The following is a 25,267-nucleotide window of genomic DNA, read 5'->3' as shown; positions in this document are numbered from 1 at the left end:
ATGGAAGCCAAAATCTGCTTTGAAAGCCTCAGAGTGGGGGCCTCCTGTCCGCTGTGCTTGGGCCATTTCATGGACCCAGTGACTCTCGAGTATGGCCACACTTTCTGCACAGAGTGTCTTGCCAGCTCCTGGAAGGACATCTGCCCTCCAACAGCCTGCCCGGTGTGCAGCACAGCCACTGCCTTGGAAGACACGGTCCCCGACAGGGGGCTGCAGGATCTGGCTAACACTGGCAAGATGCAGAGACCTCCCCTATTGCAGAGCCTCGGGGACCTGCCCACCTGTGACAAGCATGGCCTACAGCACACCTTGTTGTGTGAGGAGGATCAGAGACCCTTGTGCGGACCCTGCTTTTTAAGCCCAGAGCACCAGAAGCACAGAGTTCTGCTCCTGGATGCGGCCGTCACTCAGTGCATGGAGAAGCTCGAGGCCACAGGCAAGAGTTTAAGGACCCAGAAGAAGAGATTTCAGATGGAATTGGGATTTGAGGAAATCCGAGAGGCGCAGTGGGAGAAGGACGGCCGCCTGCTCAAAGCCTTGCTTGTGTCTGAATATGAGAAAATGCAGCAGTTCTTGGGGGAGGAAGAAGAGATTCAACTGCAGACATTGGACCAGGAAGCAAGAGGCAATTTGGAGAACAAGAAAAGCCCCTTCCGAAAGAACCTTGGACTGCTAGTGAAGCCAAAGAAGCAGCCCCTGCAGGGGCTCAAGGCTCAGAAGCAGGCTGTGAAGTCTGAATGGGAGCAAAGGCTCCACTTCTTGTCAGAGGAAAAGAAGCGACACCTGCAGAGGCTGGACCAAGAAGTAACAGACAACCTGGCAAAGTTTGAGGAGAGCAAGACCAGAATGAAGCAAGAGATCCACAAGCTGGACATGCTGATAGCAGACATAGAGAAGAATTCTGTTCAGCTTCCTCTTGAAATGCTCCAGGAGGCAAAAAGCACATTGGGAAGGAGTGAGGAGCTACTTCTTCAGAAGCCAGTGGTGGCTTCCCCCACATGGACCATGCGCCCCATCTCCGGAATGGCAGAAACGCTGCTGACTTTCCACAGGCGTCTGTGTCTGGACCCTCAAACAGCCAATCCCCATCTGGCCCTGTCTGAAGATCTGCAGAGGGTGGAATACCGTGCTGTCCCACGGGATGTCCCCGACAACCCAGAGAGATTCGATTCTGCCCTCTGGGTCTTGGCGAAGCAGAAGTTCACTTCAGGGAGACACTACTGGGAAGTGGTGGTGGGGGAGCAGAGGGAGTGGGAGGTGGGCGTCTGTGAGGAATGGATCAGAAGGAAGGGGGATGATGGCCAGAAGGTTCTGGGAGACAGGCTGACCCTGGCGGCCTTCACCTTTGGCAGGGACTTTCACTTGTGGCATTCAAAGCAAACTGTTCCTTCCTGCAAACCAGTTCAGAAGGTGGGCGTTTTCCTAGATTATGAAAGAGGGCACGTAGCTTTTTACAATGCTGCAGATGGAACCCTAATCTACAGTCCCCCAAATAAGGCTTTTCAAGGTCCCCTTCTCCCTTGTTTCTCTCCTTGCTTTCCAAAGGGGAAAAACACCTCTGGATATCTGCTTATCTGTCCCAGGAGGGACAATGCTCAAGAAGATGATCGTTCCCAAAATGAGATTTTCTAATCCAAGCAACCAAAACAACCTCTGCAATGACTTTCCATTCATGAGAACCCATGTTGAATATGTCAATAAAGTTATATTAAACTTATATTATAAAGTTTATTATTTATTAATATGTTAATATTAATTAGTTAATATTAAGTTGTTATTTATTGTCAAAAGCCAAAAAAAAAAAAAAAAAGAAAAAAATCTTTCAAATAAAAAGTTCATTTTCTAAAAATTACTTTTTGCTTCAAGGTGTTTTAATTAACAAGTTGTGTTCCTTTTCTATTTACTTTGAATTTACATTCAAGTTAATTGTCAGTCACTTTACATTTTTTCTGCCATTTATTATTTTCTTCCAAATATATTCATTGACAAACTAGAGGTAGTTTGTTACACCAGTATTGGGAACAAATCGATGATAACACTGAAATATCTACTTGAAAAATATTTGGTTCTCAAGAACAAACTAAGTTCTTAGCAGGAGAGCCTTAGCCTAAAGGTTGCTAGAATATATTGGCAGACAGCAGAAGGCACTTCAGAGAAATAACAGGTCATAAAGTCCGGAGATCTGGCTGTGAGTCCAAGTCTGCCACGGACTAGCAGTGTGGCTTTTGCTAAATCGCTTCTCTTTTTTGACTTGAGATGGTCCCTCATCTGTACAATGGAACTCGTAATACTTGTACCACGTACTTTGTAAAATTTTTATGAGGCATATTTTTCAAAATGGTAAACTATTTCATAAATGTGAGGATTTACCTTTTTATATTAAAATCTTTGGTGGTTTTTTTTTTTTTGTTTTTGTTTTTACAGCACCACTGTTTCTGTTTCCCTCTTATCCTTTTAGAAAATCAACAAATAGTATTTTTCAAATTAAAAAAAAAGCCAGAACAATACTCTGAAAAAAATCTCAATGCATGTGCAATATGCAATATCTCTTGACCTCCCACTTCTTCAAAGAGATGGAGTAGGCATATCTTCTTGTTTTTCTCTATTATGTAATCATTTTAGAGCACTTTGTGACATTCATTTTTGTTATGTTTGTATGTGCTCTTCTTTTCATTTGCATTGTTGAGATCATTATGTTGTAGCCACTGTTTTGGGGAGGGGAGGGGCAAAATAGGTGGAGAGATAGTGCACAAAACCAGGCCTAGAATCAAGAAGATCTAAAATGAAATTTGGACTTAGACACTTATACCTGAGTGAGACTGGGATTAATCCTTTTGCCTTTGTAAAATAACTGGAGAAGGAAATGTCAAATCAGCCCACTTTCTTTTCTTTCTTTTTTTTTTTTTAAAGAAAATCTCAAATAGGGCCTTGAGGAATCAAATACAACTGAAATCACTGAATCATCATTTTATGCATATCTTCCAATGTTTCTCTGCATTCATCACCCTCATCTTTCCTTCCTTCCTTTTTTCTTTAATTTATTTTTCTTTCTTTTCTTCCTTCTTTTCTTTCTTTCCTTCCCTCCTTCCTTCCTTCTTTCATTCTTTCCTTCTTTTCTTTTTTCTTTCCTTCCTTCCTTCCATCTTTCTTTCATTCTTGCTTTCTTTCTTTCCTTTCTTCCTCCTTTCTTTCATTCTTTCCTGTTGCACAGTGTCACACACCTAACAAGTATTTGAGGCCATATTTAACTCACGTCTTCTTATTCTTGAACGAGCATTTTATTGACTGTCATCTAGCTGCTTTATAATAATTGCTTTTTATAACATTTTTTTAAGTATAATTATATCCCTCTACATTAATACTCCATGATTTGTTTAGACATTCCAAAATTTATGAGCTTCCATTTTGTTTCTAATTCTCTGTTATCAGGAAAACCGCCACTTGTTTTTTTCTTTATTTTGTTCTTTATGGGGACTTTATTTTTATTTTTTCTTCACTTATAAGCCCTATAATACAGGTCACAAAGTTGGTGATCTCAGAGTGAATCCAAGTCTGACACTGACTAGCTGTGTTATGCTAAGTCACTTCTCCTTTGGGACCTGAGATGGTCCCTCATCTGTAAAATCGAGCTCCTAATACTTATACCACTTATTTTGCCATATATTTATGAGGGATATTTTTCAAAATGTAAAGTATTTCATAAATGTGAGGATTTATATTTTTTTTAGAAAAATATTTTATTTTCTTATATTATCACAGTTTCTCACAGTTTCCCTCTCATCCTTTCAGAGAATCATGTGATTCAACAAATAGTATTTTTCAAAGAAAAAAAGCCAGAAAAATACTCTGAAAAAAAATCTAAATATATGAACAGTATGCAATGTCTACAACCCTCTCATTTCTTCAAAGGAGTAATAGTAGTTTTTCTTCATTTTGGAGTCATTTTAAAGCTTTCTAGTTTTGTGACATTTATTTTTGAGTTTATGTGTGTTCTTCTTTTCATTTACATTGTTGAGGTCATGATGTTGTAGCCACTCTTTTGGGTGGGACCAACTAGGTGGAGAGATAGTGCACAAAGCCAGGCCTGGAATCAAGAAGACCAAAATTGAAATCTGGCCTTGGGTGGGAATCCTCAGTGCAGAGCAGGCACAGTGGGGGGATAGGCAGGGTTCACCTTGGCACAGGTCAGGCTTGGAGGGCATTAGTCTCAGTGAGGGGTTCCATTCCAGATGAGAAAAAGAAACAGCAAAGCAGATTATTATAAGGGATTCCCCCTAAGTGAGTTAGAGAGTACAATTCTGAAACAAAGGATAGCACAACGCTTGTGGAAGAACCACACTTCCTTCTGAAGGGTACCCCTAGCCCTGGCTATCAGCCACGCCAGAGGAGGGTTGGTTGCCCACAGGTTTTGTTGAACTCCCCCTTATCTAGTTATCTGTTTGTACATTTACAATTTATAACCTTAGAGTAACCAGCCCTAAGTTATATCTGTCCTAATGAACAGGAAGAGGTGTGCAAACAGGGGAACTGAGGCAGGATAATTCAGGGAAACTGAGGCAGGACCATTAAAGGGAACTATGGCACAATATTCCCCACTCTCTCTTCTGAATATTCAAATCATTGTATTACGTTCCTCTAGATACCTAGAAGGTCTCAGAACCATAATGTTGACTATTTGAGGCAGATAAAGCAAAATAGAAGTAGAAAAATGCAAGGACTTACATGGCAAGGGCAAGTCTCTCCCTGACAACCCCAAAGTTAACAGCAGGACAAAGGCTCCCTGCTGCAGTATGACAGGTGGAGTACCATCTCAGCCAGAGAATCCAGTATGAGATGGACAGTTCACTCTTAGGTGGTCTGCAGTCATTTGTGCACTTAACTCAGCCTCTGCTTATATAGGAAGTAGCAGGGCTCAAGACAGTTGTGCTGCCCATTCAGAGGGGCACCCCACTCTAGGGGAGAAGGGTAAGGCTTGGAGTAGCTCCACCTGTCCAGGATACAGATTTCTGAGCAGAGATATGAGAGTAGGCACAGTTAGACCATCAAGGCAGACACACTCCAAACTTTTAGAGGCCTTATCTCAAAACTGCAATGTCCTATGAGAATGCTGAAATACTAATTAAGTAACTGGGGTTGCAGGACTGGAGACTGCCAAGTCCCAAGGTGCCTGATTTCCGGTTGTTTCTAAAAAAAAGTAGTCTGAGTCTGCCAGGGCAATTCCAACAGAATAAGGGGTTCCAGAGCTAAAGCATAACCACAGTCACATTCCAGTAGGTTTAAGCAAGAAGTAAAAACAGAAAAGGACTGCTTAATTCAATCTGAACTAGTGGGAAGGGGGTGGGGCAGAAGTGCCTAAGGCAAAGTGAAGAAGAAAGTAGGAGTTTCCATTCTTTCAGGTATTTTTGAGAAAGATCCACCTGTTTCTCCAATTTTTTATCTCTTGGTTCCTCCTTTTTCTCTCAGGCAAATGGAATCATCAAAAAAAGCAAATAAATTGTCAAATAACCATCCCACATAGAAATCCCAAGAGCGAATTCCTACACATATAGGTTTTTCTGAAAAATCTCTCAAACATAACAGCAATGGCTACACAATTTTCACAATGGATAAAGACCATAACCCAAAAAAGCTAGCATCTCTCGGGACCTGGCCACACCCACCCACAGTGTCTCAGCTCCCTGTCAGAATCTTAGAGCACAGACACAGTGCAGCCAATTCTGTCCTGCTAGTGCCTCGCTGCTGCCCCCTGCAGTCTGTAGAGGAAGCTCAGTAATACTATCCAGCTCCCCCCCCCAAAAAAAAACAGACTGCATTTATTTTTTTGTTTGTTATCTTTGATTCTTTTCTGACAAAATGGGCAAAAAATTAAAATGGGCTCTAACTATAGATAGCTTCTATCATGATAGAGAGCAGACTTTAAACCCTGAGGAGACTAAAAACAGACTGTCTCCAGATGAATCCCCAAAGGGGGATATGATCTATCCTCAACATACAAGACTCTTATAGTAGAAATTTAAAAAAACCTCTCACAAGAGAGCTAGAAGAAAAGTGGGAAAAGGAAAGGGAACCTTGGCAAAAGGATCTGCATAAGTCATCCCACTCATTTAAACATAGAGTGGACTTCCGGCCAAGATGGCGGCGTGGAGGCAGACAGCTGCTTGAGCTCCTTGTTTTCTCTCAGAACTTACTTCATGACAAGCCTCTGACTTAATGCTTGACCCAGAAAGAAATCCACAAATAATCACCAAGAGGAGACATCCTTGAAAGTCGCCAGAAAAGGTCTGTGTTTGCTCGGAGGAGGGTCAATCAGACTGGGCGCAGACTGAGGGCAGGCAAGCCAGAGTGAGACAGGCAGCTCACACAGCTCAGACTGGAGGGGGAGGAGTACGATCTTTGCCGTTTCTGCAAAAAGACTTTTTCCCCAGAGTGGGTACTCAGTCTTGGCAGCGAGCCAGGAGCAGGGAGAGGGTGTAAACACCAGAGATGAAGATTAAAACCCCAGAAAGCTACCGTCTCTCAGAACCCGGCCACCCCCAACCCCCACCTGGACTGATTCAGTGCGTTCTCAGAGCCTCAGAGCGCAGACTCAGTACAGTCATTGCTGTTCTGTTAGTGGCTCTCTGCTGCCCTACCCCCAGTCTGTAGAGGAAGCCCATTAATACCATCCAGCCCCATCCCCCCCAAAACAGACCAATTTTTTCTCTTGTCATTTTGTTTTCTTCAATTCCTATTCTGACAAAATGAACAAAAAGTGCAAAAGGGCTCTAACCATTGACAGCTTTTGTATGGAGAGAGAGCAGACTTCAAACACTGAGGAGACTAAAAACAGACTGTCCCCAGATGAATCCCCTAAGAGGGATATGAGCTGCTCCTCAATACAAAAGAACTCATAGAGGAAATCAAAAAGGCTCTCACAAGAGAGCTGGAAGAGAAATGGGAAAAGGAAAGGGAAGCTTGGCAAGAGAGCCTGGAGAAGTCATCCCATGGATTCAAAGACAGAGTGGATTAAAGAAATCAAATCATTGAGAAACAAGATTAGTGAGCTGGAAAAGGTAAACAACTCCAAGGAAAACAGGATTAGTGAGCTGGAAAAGGTAAACAACTCCAAGGAAAACAGGATTAGTGAGCTGGAAAAAGAAATCAGCTCTCTAAAAAATAAAATAGATAAAATGGAAAAAAATTCCATAGAAGATAAAAACTCAATTGGACAATTACAAAGAGATATAAAAAAAGTGAGTGAAGAAAATACATCATTGAAAATTAGACTGGAACAAGTAGAAATGAATGACTCAAGGAGAAACCAAGAGGTAGTCAAGCAAAACCAGAGAAATGAAACAATTGAAAAGAATGTCAAGTACCTTACCAGAAAGACAACAGACCTGGAAAACAGATCCAGGAGAGACAATTTGAGAATAATCAGACTCCCTGAAAAATGTGAGGAAAAAAAGATCTTGGACACCATTTTTGAGGAAATTATCAAAGAGAACTGCCCAGATGTTCTGGAAACAGAGGGTAAAATAGACATTGAAAAAACTCATCGATCACCTACTGAAAGGGACCCTAAAATCAAAACGCCAAGAAATATAGTGGCCAAGTTCAAGAACCATCACACAAAGGAAAAGATATTGGAAGCTGCTAGAAAAAAGCCATTCAGATATAGAGGATCCACAATAAGGATAACCCAGGATCTAGCAGCATCCACATTAAAAGAACGAAGGGCCTGGAACATGATATTCCGAAAGGCTAAGGAACTTGGTATGCAGCCAAGAATAACTTACCCAGCAAGAATGAGCATCGTTTTCCAGGGAAGAAGATGGACATTTAACGAAATAAATGAATTCCATCTATTTTTGATGAAAAAACCAGACCTACATAAAAGGTTTGATCTTCAAATACAGAACTCAAGAGATTTCTAAAAAGGTAAAAAGAAATCTTGAGAACTATACTTCTGCCAAAAAAATATGTAAAGAACACATATATAATTTGTCCTAGAAACTAGAGGTGGAAAGGAAATTATATCATAAAGTGTAAAGTGGTGGTACTACATCTCATGAAGAGGCAAAGGTAACCTGTTATATCTGAGAGAAAGAAAGGAGGGAGATGAACATAGTGTGTATCAATAGACATATTCGATTTATGGTGAAACTTCTTCCACTTCATTGAAAAGTGAAAGGGAAGGAGTAAGCTAAGGGGAAGAGAATACAGAAATTTCGAGGAAAAGGAGTAAAATAAGGGGAGGATCTTTAAGGTGGGGGAGGGATCCTAAAAAGGGAGGGCTGTGAAAAGCAAGTGGTGTTCACCAGTTTAATACTGGGTAGGGGGGTAAGAGGGAAGGAAAGGGGAAAAGCATAAGCAGGGGTTAATAGGATGGCAAGCAATATAGAATTAGTCCTTCTAACCATAAATGTGAATGGGGCAAACTGCCTCATAAAGAGGAAGCAATTAGCAGACTGGATTAAAAGTCAGAATCCTACTATATGTTGTTTACAGGATACACACCTGAAACAGGGTGAGACATTCAAACTAAAAGTAAAAGGGTGGAGCAGAATCTATTATAGTTCAGGCAAAACCAAAAAAGCAGGAGTAGCCATCCTCATCTCAGATCAAGCAAAAACAAAAATTGATCTAATTAAAAGAGATAAGGAAGGGCATTATATCCTGCTAAAGGGCAGCATCAATAATGAAGCAGTATCAATATTAAACATATATGCATCAAGTGGTGTAGCATCTAAATTCTTAAAAGAGAAATTAAGAGAGCTGCAAGAGGAAATAGATAGCAAAATATAATAGTGGGAGATCTCAACCTTGCACTCTCAGAATTAGATAAATCAAACCACAAAATAAATAAGAAAGAAGTCAAAGAGGTAAATAGAATACTAGAAAAATTTGATATGACAGATCTGTGGCGAAAGCTAAATGGAGACAGAAAGGAATATACTTTCTTCTCAGCAGTTCATGGAACCTGTACAAAAATTGATCATATACTAGGGCATAAAAACCTCAAAATCAAATGCAGTAAGGCAGAAATAGTAAATGCATCCTTTTAAGACCACAATGCAATCAAAATTACATTCAATAAAAAGCCAGGAAAAAATAGACCAAAAAATAATTGGAAACTAAATAATCTTATACTAAAGAATGATTGGGTAAAACAGCAAATCATAGACATAATTAATAACTTCACCCAAGAAAATGACAATAATGAGACATCATACCAAAATGTGTGGGATACAGCCAAAGCAGTAATAAGGGGAAGTTTTATATCTCTACAGGCCTACTTGCATAAAATAGAGAAAGAGAGGGCCAATGAATTGGGCTTACAACTAAAATTGCTAGAAAAGGAACAAATTAAAACCCCCAGACAAACACAAAACTTGAAATTCAAAAAATAAAAGGTGAGATTAATAAAATTGAAAGTAAAAAAACTATTGAATTAATTAATAAAACTAAGAGTTGGTTCTATGAAAAAAACCAACAAAATAGACAAACCCTTAGTAAACCTGATTAAAAAAAGGAAAGAGAAAAAGCAAATTGTTAGTCTTGAAAATGAAAAGGGTGAACTCACCACTAAGGAAGAGGAAATTAGAACAATAGTTAAGAGCTACTTTGCTCAACTTTATGCCAATAAATTCGATAACTTAAATGAAATGGAAGAATACCTTCAAAAATATAGCTTGCCCAGATTAACAGAGGAAGAAGTAAGTAGTCTAAATAGTCCCATCTCAGAAAAAGAAATAGACCAAGCTATTAACCAACTTCCTAAGAAAAAGTCCCCAGGACCAGATGGATTTACATGTGAATTCTACCAAACATTTAAAGAACAACTAACTCCAATGCTATGTAAACTATTTGAAAAAATAGGGATTGAAGGAGTCCTGCCAAATTCCTTCTATGACATAGACATGGTACTGATACCTAAACCAGGTAGATCGAAAACTGAGAAAGAAAACTGTAGACCAATTTCCTTAATGAATATTGATGCTAAAATCTTAAATAAGATATTAGCAAATAGACTTCAGAAAATCATCGCCAGGATAATACACTATGACCAAGTGGGATTTATACCAGGAATGCAGGGCTGGTTTAATATTAGGAAAACTATTAGTATAATTGACCATATTAATAATCAAATTAATAAAAACCATATGATCATCTCAATAGATGCAGAAAAAGCATTTGATAAAATCCAACATCCATTCCTACTAAAAATGCTTGAGAGTATAGGAATAAATGGACTATTCCTTAAAATAATAAGGAGCATATATTTAAAACCTTCAGTAAACATCATATGTAATGGCGATAAACTAGAACCTTTCCCTGTAAGATCAGGAGTGAAACAAGGTTGCCCACTATCACCATTACTTTTCAATATAGTACTAGAAACTCTAGCCTCGGCAATAAGAGCTGAGAAAGAGATCCAAGGAATTAGAGTAGGAAATGAGGAAATCAAATTATCACTTTTTGCAGATGACATGATGGTATACTTAGAGAACCCCAAAGACTCTGCTAAAAAGCTATTAGAAATAATTCAGAATTTTAGCAAAGTTGCAGGATACAAAATAAATCTACATAAATCCTCAACATTTTTATACATTAACAACACAATCCAACAGCAAGAGATACAAAGAGAAATTCCATTCAAAATAATGGTCGATAATATAAAATATTTGGGAATATATCTACCAAAGGAGAGTCAGGAATTATATGAGCAAAATTACAAAACACTTGCCACAAAAAATAAAGTCAGATTTAAATAATTGGAAAGACATTCAGTGCTCCTGGATAGGCCGAGTGAATATAATTAAGATGACAATACTCCCTAAACTAATCTATTTATTTAGTGCTATACCAATCAGACTTCCAAGAAACTATTTAAATAACCTAGAAAAAATAACAACAGAATTCATATGGAACAACAAAAGGTTGAGAATTTCAAGGGAAGTAATGAAAAAAAAATTAAGTGAAGGTGGTCTAGCTGTACCTGATCTAGAACTGTATTATAAAGCAACAGTCACCAAAACCATTTGGTATTGGCTAAGAAATAGACTAGTTGATCAGTGGCATAGGTTAGGTTCACAAGGCAAGATAGTGAATAAAAATAGCAATCTAGTGTTTGACAAACCCAAAGATCCCAACTTCTGTGATAAGAATTCATTATTTGACAAAAACTGCTGGGAAAACTGGAAATTAGTATGGCAGAAACTAGGCATGGACCCACATTTAACACCACATACTAAGATTAGATCAAAATGGGTCCAAGATTTAGGCATAAAGAACGAAATCATAAATAAATTGGAGGAACATGGGATGGTTTACCTCTCAGACTTGTGGAGGAGGAAGGAGTTTGTGTCCAAGGGAGAACTAGAGACCATTATTGATCACAAAATATTAAATTTTGATTACACCAAATTAAAAAGTTTCTGCACAAACAAAACTAATGCAAACAAGTTTAGAAGGGAAGTAACAAATTGGGAAAACATTTTTACAGTTAAAGGTTCTGATAAAGGCCTCATCTCCAAAATATACAGAGAATTGACTTTAATTTATAAGAAATCAAGCCATTCTCCAATTGATAAATGGTCAAAGGATATGAACAGACAATTTTCAGATAATGAAATTAAAACTATTTCCGCTCATATGAAAGAGTGTTCCAAATCACTATTGATCAGAGAAATGCAAATTAAGACAACTCTGAGATATCATTACACACCTGTCAGATTGGCTAAGATGACAGGAACAAATAAAGATGAATGTTGGAGGGGCTGTGGGAAAACTGGGACACTGATGCATTGTTGGTGGAGTTGTGAAAGAATCCAACCATTCTGGAGAGCAATCTGGAATTATGCCCAAAAAGTTATGAAAATGTGCATACCCTTTGACCCAGCCATACTACTACTGGGCTTATATCCCAAGGAAATACTAAAGAAAGGAAAGGGACCTGTATGTGCCAAAATGTTTGTGGCAGTCCTTTTTGTAGTGGCTAGAAGCTGGAAGATGAATGGATGTCCATCAATTGGAGAATGGTTGGGTAAATTATGGTATATGAAGGTTATGGAATATTATTGTTCTGTAAGAAATGACCAACAGGAGAAATACAGAGAGGCTTGGAGAGACTTACATCAACTGATGCTAAGTGAAACGAGCAGAACCAGAAGATCATTATACACTTCAACAATGATACTGTACGAGGATGTATGTTGATGGAAGTGGATATCTTCAACATAGAGAAGAGCTAATCCAATTCCAATTGATTAATGATGAACAGAATCAGCTACATCCAGAAAAGGAACACTGGGAAATGAGTGTAAACTGTTATTTTTACCTTCTGAATCCAATTCTTCCTGTGCAACAAGAAATTTGGTTCTACACACATATATTATATCTAGAATATACTGTAATATATTTAACATGTATAAGACTGCCTGCCATCTGGGGGAGGGGGTTGGGGGAGGAAGGGAAAAAATCTGAATAGAAGTAAGTGCAAGGGATAATGCTGTAAAAAATTACCCATGCATATGTACTGTCAAAAAAAAAAGTTATAATTATAAAATTAAATAAAAATTAAAAAATAAAGATAGAGTGGATAAAGAAATAAAATCCTTGAAAAACAGACTTAGTGAATTGGAAAAGGTAAACAATTCCAAAGAAAACAGAATTAGTCAATTGGAAAAAGAAAATAGCTCTCTAAAAAAATAAAATTGATGAAATGGAAAAAAATTCCATAGAACTAAACAACTCACTTAAAAACTCAATTGGACAATTACAAAAAGATATAAAAAAGTGAGCGAAGAAAATAATTCATTAAAAATCAGAATTGAACAAATGGAATTGAATGACTCCAGGAGACACCAAGAATCAGTCAAGCAAAACCAGAAAAATGAAATGATGGGGAAAAAATGTCAAATACCTTCCTGGGAAAACAACAGACCTAGAAAATAGATCTAGGAGAAATCATTTGAGAATTATTGGACTTCTTGAAAAATATGATAAAAAAAAAAAACAAAAGAGCTGTAAAGGTCCATTAGAGAGGTATGGCAAACACAATTGGGATGTAAGTAGGCCAGTGGTCTTGAGGTTCCCTGATGTGGGTGTGACTTCCAGCCACATGAGGGAATCCTAATTACTTTGATCTTGAGTAAAGTTCGGGATGTAATCTCCATCATTGATTGGCTTGTGCTTGTGACCTCATACACCCTATATAAGCTCAGAGGAGGAAGGGCTTGACCCTCCTTTTTTTAATCTTCTTTCCACCTGGAGCTCAGCACTGGGCAGTGATACTAAGAGAGTGCAGGAGGTCATAGTGATGAGGGTTGGGGTCCCTTTAAGATTCCTTTCTAATTGCCCAACCCATGACTGACCTTGATTCACAAATCCTGGTCAAAGGCACCCTTTGAATATCTGGGCCCAGCCCCCACCCTCAGCTCAGCTTCCCCCAGCCCCCACCTGATCTGAGCTAACTGAAAAGCCCGACAGAACTGGGTACCGCCCATCATCTTCTAGGTATAAAAGAAATGAGCTGGAATGCCCTCTTTGCAGGAGCCCTTCCCCCAACACATGGTATCCTTCCAGCCATGTAAGGGTCCCTGCCCTCCCAGCGGCCACCTCTGGCCCTGGCGTCTTTCTAACTGAACTTTGCTTCCAGATTCCTACAATAAACCTTTTATTTATCACTCTAGGCTTTCAGGCCTGTAAACTCATTTTACAGGGGACACTGCACCTCATGGGATTATCTATGTGCTGAGAAATGGGGTTCCCCCTTTCCTTTCCCTCATTAATAGAGTGAGGTGTAAACCATGTGAATAAAATCTAAACTTGCCTGCCAAAACTCTGGGGTGCTCTGTTGTACTCAAACTATGTCCATATGAGAAAGCAGCTGAAGGATTTTGGAGACCTCAAAACAGAGGTAAAGTTTGTAATATTTGCCAGAGTTTCTCTAATTAGATCTAGGAACCAGGATTGATTAGCAGTAGTTAGGTGCAAGAGTGGCACTTAACATATGATCCCATAAATGAGGCGTAATAATAAATCGCTAAGCCTTGAAATATTAATTATTAAAAGTTAATATTCAAGAAGGCATAACAGTTCCTCATCTGGAAGAGAAGGTAGAGATATTATGGGTCAAACTGTGACCAGACCCGAGAGTACAGTTGTACAGGAAGCTTATGAGTTAGAAACTAGAACAGGTGATTCTTTAACAAAAAACACACCCAAAGAAAAAAAAAAGTAGGAGGAGTGCTCCCCAATGCCAAAGAGTATTTATCCTTCATTAGAAGACTTATCAGGATATGTGCTCCAGGTAGTCTAGGCAATAAAGAAAACAACCTCCCACACTCCTTAAGTACAGCTCAAATAGAGAGGAGTGATGGGATTAAACAGATGGAACAAAAGATGCTGGAGCTAGGCCCTCAAGCAGAATTAGGAGGTAAAGCAAAGGCCAGACTACAGCAATTAGAACAAGAAATGCAACAGCTCAGACAAAAAGCTGAGGTAGAAGACAAAGGATTAAATTAGAACAGAGAGGGAAGCAAGAGCCCTGGACACAGATTGAGCTGGAGAAGAGACAGGAGATTGTTTTGCAAAGACCAGCTGTTTTTCCCATTGAGCACAGAAAAAACCATCCCCATACAGCTTTACAGGAAGGGTTAATGAAGGCAGCTGCTGAAGGGGAAAATATAATGCCATGGGATTCTGATTGGGACCTACAGACTTACCCTGTAGAGGATAATGGGTGGGGTAGTCGGACACTTGTTCTGATCCCATTTAAAATGTTAAAAGAGGTGAAAGAAACTTGTGAAAGCTACAGCCTGAACTCATTTTATACTATGCATATTTTACAAATGAAATCAATTAGTTATGCCCTTGCCCCGAATGATTGGAAGTGTATGGCATCTGCTTGTTTTACTCCTGGTCAGTCAGTGTGGCTATCAGAATTTACTAAATCAGCTCAGAAATATGCTATAGCCAATGACCATCAGGACCCGGAAAAGTCTGTGCTTATAATTATCGGCACAGGCTGCTATTCTACAACTCAGGCCCAGATATTTGGGTTTGCACCTATCTCACAGTGTGCTATGCAAGCTTGGAGAGAATAAATAAGGAGGGGCTGGTAGAGCAACATCTTACTTCAATAAAACAAAGCCCCAGAGAATATATTCAAGATCATGAGTCCCGATTAAAAACAGTAATTGACAGAGTTATAGGGAAAAATGGTGCTTCTGACCTTCTTTTCAGGCAACTGCTAAAAGAGGGAATGAATAAGATGTGCAGAAATATAGCGGCTGGACTCTCTAAAGAAGCCCCTATCTCTGAAATTATAGATAGATGTAATGAAGCAGACGAGGCTGTTAATAGAGAGACAATGGCCTCAGCTACAGCTCAGGGAATCACACAGGGAATGGACAGGAAAATGGAAAGAAATGTTATAACTGTGGCAGAAAGGCACATTTCCAAGCCCAATGCCATAAGCGGCCAATAGGAGGCAGAAAATTATATTGCCTTGTTTATGGCAAGATAGGCAACGGGGCAAAATTTTGTATTACCAGGAAGAAAAATACTACATGGTTCAGGGAAATTGGTGAGGGGTCCCACGAGGACCCCAAACACACACTAAATAGATTAGGAACCTATCCAGAAGGGAGCTACAGGGTCCAAAGGGAATTATCAGGCCTTGATGAGAAATATGTACAGTATTTGGTGAATGCAGTTGAGGGTTTTAACATTAACCCATGGACCACTGCACGTGTTGAGGTGCAACCCAAGGCTGGAGATAGAATTGGACTTTCAGACTATGCACCTGTGATTGTACATACTATGATATTAAAACATATGGAACCATTTATCTTGGTTACCAATCCTCATCCATATCCTGTGAATTTAAAGGGAGATCATCCAATTGCTGAAGCACTCCCATTACATCCCTTTGGTGAGGTGAATTTTACTCACACGCAGTTAGAGAGAGTGGAGTTTTATACCTGTAGAACTACAAAGATAGTCTCTGGAGAGTCGGAACTCCCCTTTGCTTACCTTGTGGATTTTTCACTTCCACAGGTGGGCTTGACTGCCCAACCCCCTCCGAGTATTTATAAAACAGTGTTTATTTATAGAATGATTTGAGAAACTGCTGTCTTAATCACCAGTATAGATAGTCTGTGATCTATGACCCAGGATATTTTCGACCGAAGCTTTCATTGCTGAGTGTCCTTTGCTCATTATCTGTAGGAATCATTGAAAAGGCTGGTAGACACAGATGTAAGTAATATAGCTATTAGATGTACCAGCTGGATTAGTAATTGGTTAAAAGCCACCGCAAATACCTATGTGTCTGGTATAAAAGGGTCTATGACAACTAAAATTAGTGCTACCGCTTAGAAATGGAAATTTAAATTTAAGACAGAAAAATTTATTTGTTTTACAGTTGAAAGTTCCCCCATTGACCAGTGGGGAAGAGGATTCTTAAAAAAATTCAAATTTTATTAGGCACAGGACAGAAAAGACTTAACCAAGGACATTTATAAGCTTCTCTAAGTCCTTGGAATCCCCTTAAATTTGTTATAAAAAGGAAGTTTGGGGAATGGAGAATGTTTATTGATCTGAGAAAAGTAAATGGACACGTGGAGACAACTGAAGCTCTTCAACTTGGGCTTCCATCTTCTCAATAGCTTGAGGAATGGTCTTTTAGGATTAAAAATTAGATCCCTCTAGAGAGGTTATGAAGGAATTTGTCTTTTCAGTGCCCAGCATTAATTCAGCTGAGCCTTATAAAGGATTTGAATGGACATTCTTGCCACATGGAATAAAGAACAGCTCAATTTTGAGTTAAAGGCATGTGGCTGCTGACCTTGCTCCTGTGAGAAAAGTATCTCCAAGAGTTAAGGTAGTATTCCCTTTAAGAGGAAACTATACTTTAGACTCACAATACCAGCTTAAAAAAGAAGCTCTAAGCTCTAAAAGAGATTGAATTGCTTTTATCTAATATGGCTGAAAAAATAACTAAAAAATATTGGAAATATCAAATTTTGTCCTTCATCAAGGAGACAATATGAAGTGGGTGAACCTCCCAGCACAATTAGATAAAAAAATTTAAATTTTACCCAGTGCTCATGGTTACAATTTCAGTAAAAACCATTGAGAAAGTAGTAAAATTATCTGGGACAAGATCTGGTGAATTATGTATCTCTCATATCAATGTACAAATTGATGTGTATTGTGAAACCATCCCAGAGTGTAAAAATTTATTGGCTACAACTCTAAGCCTTGCACGTGGATATGTAAAAATAATTTTTGATTCAGCTTATTCAGTAGAAGTGGCACAAAGAACTGCCATAGCTCAAATAGAATTTGTAGTTTTTAATATATATTATCAGTTGTTTAAAGAGCTTCAAGAGCGAATGAGAAAGCACTCTGGTAAATATTATATCCTACATGTCCATTTTAAGAATAGACTTTCAAATCATATCTTTTATAATCAGGCTGATAGAACCTTATATCTGCAAATTGTGATAACTAAAGAAGTTAGGAGCATAGCAAAAGGCTGTACAGCTTGTCTTTCTTTTCACTCTCCTATGTTCCCTATAGGACAAAACCCTTATGGTTTGAAATTTAATGTTTTAAGACAATGAACATTATTCATTTTAAAAGGCAGAGCACTATGTAATTATGGATATACATCCTCAATTCTTTATGGCTTCATTCCAATGTGGAGAAGCAGCTAGGCCTGTGATCTACCATTTTTCTATTGTAGGAATCTCACATGCATTTAAGACAGATTATAGATTGGCTTATAAATATTTTGCCTTTAAGTCTTTTTGCATTGAATTTGACTTTGCCCATTCCATTGGCATTTCTTATAGTCCTACTAATGAAGTCATTACTGGACAGACTATTTATATCCCCAAGATGTTCTCTTTTAAACAAGAGAAGGGAATTTTGGGATATGCACAAGATGTGGCAATACATACATGTGATTGTTTGCAATTTTTAAGTTATTTTGATTTTACATTCCTAAGTGTGAAGGTCTGAGTTTATCACCTTGTAATCTTAAGTTATAAGTTATAAGTTATAAGTCCAAGTTATCACCTTGTAATCCTAACACCTAAGTTATTTTGATCTTACATTTTTAAATTATTTCGGTTTTACATTTTTTAATTCTTTGGATTTTACCTTAGCAAGGCACTTCTGGCACACACAGAAAGTACAGCTAAGTGACAGATTGACTGACTTTGGTTTTTTGACAAGAACTTTCTTTCCACAATGATGTGGAAAGGCCTGGATGGCATTTGGAAAGGGACAAATTGGGTTAGGGTTTGGAGTCCCGGATACATTCTTTTCATTCTAGATGCAAATCCAACAACAGAGGAGTGACCTGGGGATCCAAGAGAAGGACCAGAAAACAGCCCTGAGGGACCAGTCAACAATGCAAATGAAAAGATGAGCCCAAACAAAAACATCAACAATGAATGTCACTAAGTGCTCTAAAATGATTACATAATAGAGAAAAACAAGAAGAAAGCCCTACTCCATCCCTTTGATGAAGTGGGAGGTCAATAGATATTGCACATTACACATGCATTGAGATTTTTCTAGAGTATTTTTCTTTTTTTTTTCCTTTGAAAATTACTATTTGTTGAATCACACGATTCTCTGAAAGGATGAGAGGGAAACTGTGAGAAACTGTGATGATGTTAAAAAAAAAAAAAGATTTTAATAAAAAATAAAATCTAGATCCTCACATTTATGTAATACTTTACCCTTTTGAAAAATGGCCCTCATAAATATTTGGGAAAGTGAGTGGCACAATTATTAGAAACTCCACTTTACAAATGAGGGACCATCTCAAGTCCAAAAGGATAAGTGACTTACCAAAAGCCACACTGCTGGTCAGTGCCAGCCTGGGACTCACAGCCAGATCTCCGCCCTTTATGACCTGTTATTTCTCTGCAGTGCCTTCTGCTGTCTGCCAATACCATCTAGCAACCTTTAGGCTAAGGATCCCCTGAGAACCAAATATTTCTCAAGTAGATATTCCAGAGTTGTTATCTATTAGCTCACAATGCTGTTGTAACTAACTGCCTCTAATTTGGTAATGAACGTATTTGGAAGGAAATTAATAAGTTTAAGTGACAGAAAAAATGTAAAGTGACTGACAACTTGGATGTATAATCAAAGTAAAGGTAAGGATATTTTATATAAAAAGAAGAAAATTTTAATTAAAACACCTTAATGCAAAAAGTAATATTTAGAGGATGAACTTTTTATTTGAAAGATTTGTTTTTTGGCTTTTGACAATAAATAACAACTTAATATTAACTAATTAATAATAACATATTAATAAATAATAAACTTTATAATATAAGTTTAATATAACTTTATTAACAAATTCAACAAGGGTTCTCATGAATGGAGTCATTGCAGAGGTTGTTTTTGTTGCTTGGATTAGAAAATCTCATTTTGAGAACGATCATCTTCTTGAGCATTGTCCCTCCTGGGACAGATATGCAGATATTGAGAACGATCATCTTCTTGAGCATTGTCCCTCCTGGGACAGATAAGCAGATATCCAGAGGTGTTTTTCCCCTTTGGAAAGCAAGGAGAGAAACAAGGGAGAAGGGGACCTTGAAAAGCCTTATTTGGGGGACTGTAGATTAGAGTTCCATCTGCAGCATTGTAAAAAGCTACGTGCCCTCTTTCATAATCAAGGAAAACGCCCACCTTCTGAACTGGTTTGCAGGAAGGAACGGTTTGCTTTGAATGCCACAAGTGAAAGTCCCTGCCAAAGGTGAAGGCCGCCAGGGTCAGCCTGTCTCCCAGAACCTTCTGTCCATCATCCCCCTTCCTTCTGATCCGTTCCTCACAGACGCCCACCTCCCACTCCCTCTGCTCCCCCACCACCACTTCCCAGTAGTGTCTCCCTGAAGTGAACTTCTGCTTGGCCAAGACCCAGAGGGCAGAATCGAATCTCTCTGAGTTGTCGGGGACATCCTGTGGGACAGCACGGTATTCCACCCTCTGCAGGTCTTCAGACAGGGCCAGATGGGGATTGGCTGTTTGAGGGTCCAGACACAGACGCCTGTGGAAAGTCAGCAGCGTTTCTGCCATTCCGGAGACGGGGCGCATGGTCCATGTCGGGGAAGCCACCACTGGCTTCTGAAGAAGTAGCTCCTCACTCCTTCCCAATGTGCCTTTTGCCTCCTGGAGCATTTCAAGAGGAAGCTGAACAGAATTCTTCTCTATGTCTGCTATCAGCATGTCCAGCTTGTGGATCTCTTGCTTCATTCTGGTCTTGCTCTCCTCAAACTTGGCCAGGTTGTCTGTGACTTCTTGGTCCAGCATCTGCAGGTGTCGCTTCTTTTCCTCTGACAAGAAGTGGAGCTTTTGCTCCCACTCAGACTTCACAGCCTGCTTCTGAGCCTCGAGCCCCTGCAGGGGCTGCTTCTTTGGCTTCATTAGCAGTCCAAGGTTCTTTCGGAAGGGGCTTTTCTTGTTCTCCAAATTGCCTCTTGCTTCCTGGTCTAATGTCTGCAGTTGAATCTTTTCTTCCTCCCCCAAGAACTGCTGCATTTTCTCATATTCAGACACAAGCAAGGCTTTGAGCAGGCGGCCGTCCTTCTCCCACTGCGCCTCTCGGATTTCCTCAAATCCCAATTCCATCTGAAATCTCTTCTTCTGGGTCCTTAAACTCTTGCCTGTGGCCTCGAGCTTCTCCATGCACTGAGTGACGGCCGCATCCAGGAGCAGAACTCTGTGCTTCTGGTGCTCTGGGCTTAAAAAGCAGGGTCCGCACAAGGGTCTCTGATCCTCCTCACAGAACAAGGTGTGCTGTAGGCCATGCTTGTCACAGGTGGGCAGGTCCCCGAGGCTCTGCAGTAGGGGAGCTCTCTGCAGCTTGCCAGTGTTAGCCAGATCCTGCAGCCCCCTGTCGGGGACCGTGTCTTCCAAGGCAGTGGCTGTGCTGCACACGGGGCAGGCTGTTGGAGGGCAGATGTCCTTCCAGGAGCTGGCAAGACACTCTGTGCAGAAGGTGTGGCCACACTCGAGAGTCACTGGGTCCATGAAATGGCCCAAGCACAGGGGACAGGAGGCCCCCACTCTGAGGCTTTCAAAGCAGATTTTGGCTTCCATGTTCCTAGGTTTTCTAGGCCTTTTTTCCAGAGATAATCCACTAAGGCTAGGGAACTAGTTCTTTCCCTGAGCTCTGGCAACCAGGAAAATGACAAGAGTCCATCTATTGGGCTCTTTTATAGGCCTTCCCTCTTAGCCCCTCCCCTCATCTATCACCAAGGTGTCAACTTATGCCCTGATAAAGACCCTAGTTTCTCCCTAGTTAGAGTTCTCACCTGGGTGAGTTTTCACTTCTGTATTTCATTGTATTCCTGAGGCTGGGTACTCACCAGGGTGCTCACCCCTAGGCAAAGCAGCACAGAACTGTTTTCTCCAAATTGGGAAAGAACCAAAGAAAGAACCCCTGGTCATTGTCAATTTTGTCTAAATGATTTCATATTTTTTCTTCCTTTTTCTGCTTTCCTTTCCTTTCCTGTGCTTTTCTTTCCTTGGACAGGATGCCAAAGTTGCCCAGAGTTATAGAGCTAGAAAGCAGTTAGTGACTGATGCCTGGTTTGACTTGAAATACTCCAGGGCTCGCCTATATCCACTGTGCTATCTATCTGTCACTCACTTTCCCTATATTGTTTACTGACACCAGGGAATTGGAGAATTGATCAAAAAGGTATTCCAGGGGGTTCTCTGTGGTAGTATTGGTCATAGTTATTGATCTAGTAATATTTGTCACCTCCATTGTCTATTCCCAGTTCCTAGTTACCATTTCAGTGGCAAAATAAGTTTTGAAGTTTCCAAAGTTTCATTAAAGTACTACTAGTGAAATTTCTAGGTCAGAAAGTATCATCAAGTAAAGATACAGACCAAGAATTTCAAAATTAGAATGTGTATTGCAATTATTTTGGGGTGAGAGTTATTTATTTATTTTTATTCAAACTTTTAATTGACAAAGCATACGCATGGGTAATTTTTCCAACATTGACCCTTGCAAAGTCTTTTGTTCCAAATTTTCCCCTTCTTCCCCCCATACTCTCCCCTAGCAGACAGGTAGTCCAATACATGTGAAATATGTTGAAATACATATTAAATCCAATATATGTATACATAATTAAACAGTAATCTTATTGCACAAGAAAAAGATCAAAAAGGAAGAAAAAGAAAAACTGAGAAAGAAAACAAAATGCAAGCAAATAACAACAAAAAGAGTTAAAATGCTGTGTTGTGGTCCACACTCAGTTCCCACAGCCTCCTCTCTAGGCTTTCTTTGTCACTGCACAAGTGGAACAGGTTTGAATCATCTCATTGTTGAAGAGAGACATGCCCATCAGAATTGATTATCATATAGTCTTGTTGCTGCCAGGTATAATGATCTCCTGGTTCTGCTCATTTCAATTAGCATCAGTTCATATAGGTCTCTCCAAGTGTCTCTGAAACCATTCTGATGGTCGTTTATTATAGAACAGTAATATTCCATACCATTCATATATTATAATTTATTCTCCATTTCTCCAATTCATGGGCATCCACTCAGTTTACATTTCCTTGCCAATACAAAATGGGTTGCCACAAACATTTTTGTATATGTGGGTCCCTTTCCCTCCTTTAAGATCTCTTTGGGATATAATCCCAATAGAAACACTACTGGATCAAAGGCTATGCACAATTTGATAACTTTTTGAGCATAGTTCAAAATTGCTCTGCATAAAGATTTTTCTTTATTTTTAAATTTAAAAATTTTTGGAGTTTAATATCATATTGACAAAGAAATGGCTCTTCTAGTTGTATATGTTAAACTAAATTGGATTGCTGACTAGGAAAGGAGGGAGAAAATTTAGAATACAAGGTTTTGTAAAGATAAATGTTGTCTGCTATTTTTGCATGTATTTTGAAAATTAAAAAGCTATTACTACCCACTACACACTGGTCAGATTGGCTAGAATGACGGAAAGATAATGCAGAATGTTGGAGGGGATATGGGAAAACAGGGACACCAATACATTGTTGGTGGAATTATGAATACATCCAGCCATTCTGGAGAGCAATTTGGAACTATGCTCAAAAACTTATCAAACTGTGCATATCCTTTGATCCAGCAGCATTACTACTGGGCTTATATCCCAAAGAGATTTTAAAGAAGGGAAAGGGACCTGTATGTGCAAGAATGTTTATGGCAGCCCTCATTGTAGTGGCCAGAAACTGGAAACTGAGTGGATGCCCCCAATTGAAGAATAGCTGAATAAATCATGGTATATGAATGTTATGGAATATTATTGTTCTGTAAGAAATGATCAGCAGGGTGATTTCAGAAAGGCCTGGAGAGACTTACATGAACTGATGTTGAATGAAATGAGTAGGACCAGGAGATAGTTGTATATGTCAACAACAATACTATATGATGATCAATTCTGATGGACATGGCCCTCTTTAACAATGAGATGAACCAAATCAGTTCCAATAGAGCAGTAATGAATTGAACAAGCTACACCCAGTGAAAGAACTCAGGGAAATGAGTGTGAAGCACTACATAGAATTCCCGATCCCTCTATTTTTGTCCACCTGCATTTTTTATTTCCTTCACAGGTTAATTGTATATTATTTCAAAGTCCTTTTCTTCTTGTGCAGCAAAATAACTGTATGGACATGTATACATATATTATATTTAATATATACTTTAACATATTTAACAGGTATTGGTCTACCTGCCATCTGGGGGAGGTGGGGGGGGGGAAGGAGGGAAAAAATTGGAACAAAAGGTTTTACAATTGTCAGTGCTGAAAAATTACCCATGCATATATCTTGTAAATAAAAATCTATAATAAAAAGCTATTATTACTATTTTTAAAAAGAAATGTCTCTTCTCTAGCAGTCCTATTTAAATATTTTCATATTACCCTATTTTGGACACAGCTTTATATAGAAATGCAAAGCCACCAATGAAGCTGATAGATTTCTAACCAAGGCAATAGAGCCTTTTTTATTAAAGTTCTTACAGAAAGATGATTGAGTAAATGAAGAAATCACTAGCACCATGGACAGAGCTCACTGTAAATTAACATGACCCTAAGCTAACTGTAAAGAGCCAGAAATTGCACTGAGTCCAAAAATTATACTCAATCCTTCAGTCACTAATTAGTCAAAGCAAAAAGAGCAATATAATCAAGACGTGGAGTAAGGTTCATTCTGAATACCAAGTCAAGAGAGTGGACCTAGTGGTCTTGGAAGCCATCAAAGAGAGCATAGAAAATGAGAACATTTTGACTGAGTTCGATAAACTTCAGGAGACAGTGATCATAGCAGAGTGACTGGAAGAAGTACAAAGAGCCCAACCACAAATGAGGGCTCTGATAGAATGGAACACCAAAAATTAGAAAGGAAGAACAAAGCATAAGAGAAAACTTGACCATGTGTCCTGGAAGGTTTTCCATTTTATACAACAATAGGCTAGAAGAGATTCTGAACATTTACATGAACTGATGTTAAATGAAGTGAATAGAACCAAGAGAACGTGGTACATAGCAACAAGAAGATTATGTGATAATCAATTCTGATGGATGTAGCTCTTTTCAACAATGAGGTGATTCAGGTTCTGTAATGGAGAGAGATCTGCATCCAGAAGTAGGACTATGGGAATTGCCACATAGTATTTTCACCTTTTTATTGTTGTTTGCTTGCTCTTTTATTTCTCATTTTTCCCAATTTTGATCTGATTTTTCTTGTGCAGAACAATAAATGCGGTAATATGTATAGAAGAATTGCACATGTTTAACATAAAAAAGAGACTCTCCACAAGGAATACCCAGAACTGGAAGTCACATACAATGCCCTCACAAAGAGCATTTGCCTGATGTGTTGCAAATGTGTACAAAACAGAGTGAAATTCTGCAGAAGCTACAGGGTTGGCTCAGAAATCCTTTCATCTTCCTCCTCAGATAATTCAGTTTTTGCAACAGGTAAACTACGAGATATGTTCTGAATCTCTTTTTGTAGGTAAGAAAATTCCTACTGCTTATGAGTTGGAGGGTGAAGAAATTGTACAGATTGACTCCTCTCCCCAGGTTCTTTCAGCAGCTGAAAAACATGAAGAAAGCCTTGTACTTCAAGTGCATCAAAAAAGGTAAACAGTGGGATTCTTAATGATTCTTAGTAAAAAACACTGCACAATTTGAAAAAAAATTCAAATTGTCTGCAAAGACTGTAATGATAGAAGAGCAAAATT

General features: G+C 39.0%; 2 protein-coding genes across 2 annotated transcripts; one reads left to right on the top strand and one right to left on the bottom strand.

Moving 5' to 3' along the window:
* LOC141562065 (putative E3 ubiquitin-protein ligase TRIML1) lies at positions 1 to 18,969 on the top strand. Its single transcript, XM_074302084.1, has 2 exons — positions 1 to 1,410; positions 18,940 to 18,969. Exons 1-2 carry the CDS (start codon positions 1 to 3, stop codon positions 18,967 to 18,969), a joined length of 1,440 nt encoding a protein of 479 aa, XP_074158185.1.
* A 462-nt stretch (positions 18,970 to 19,431) lies between these two features.
* Positions 19,432 to 21,117, bottom strand: LOC141562063 (putative E3 ubiquitin-protein ligase TRIML1). Its single transcript, XM_074302083.1, has 2 exons — positions 19,708 to 21,117; positions 19,432 to 19,572 (listed from the first exon to the last, which is right to left on the bottom strand). Exons 1-2 carry the CDS (start codon positions 21,115 to 21,117, stop codon positions 19,432 to 19,434), a joined length of 1,551 nt encoding a protein of 516 aa, XP_074158184.1.
* Positions 21,118 to 25,267: the final 4,150 nt, after the last annotated feature.

This window comes from Sminthopsis crassicaudata, chromosome 3, assembly GCF_048593235.1.
Source record: "Sminthopsis crassicaudata isolate SCR6 chromosome 3, ASM4859323v1, whole genome shotgun sequence".
Lineage (NCBI taxonomy): Eukaryota > Metazoa > Chordata > Mammalia > Dasyuromorphia > Dasyuridae > Sminthopsis > Sminthopsis crassicaudata.
This window is presented reverse-complemented; position numbering and strand designations above follow the sequence as displayed.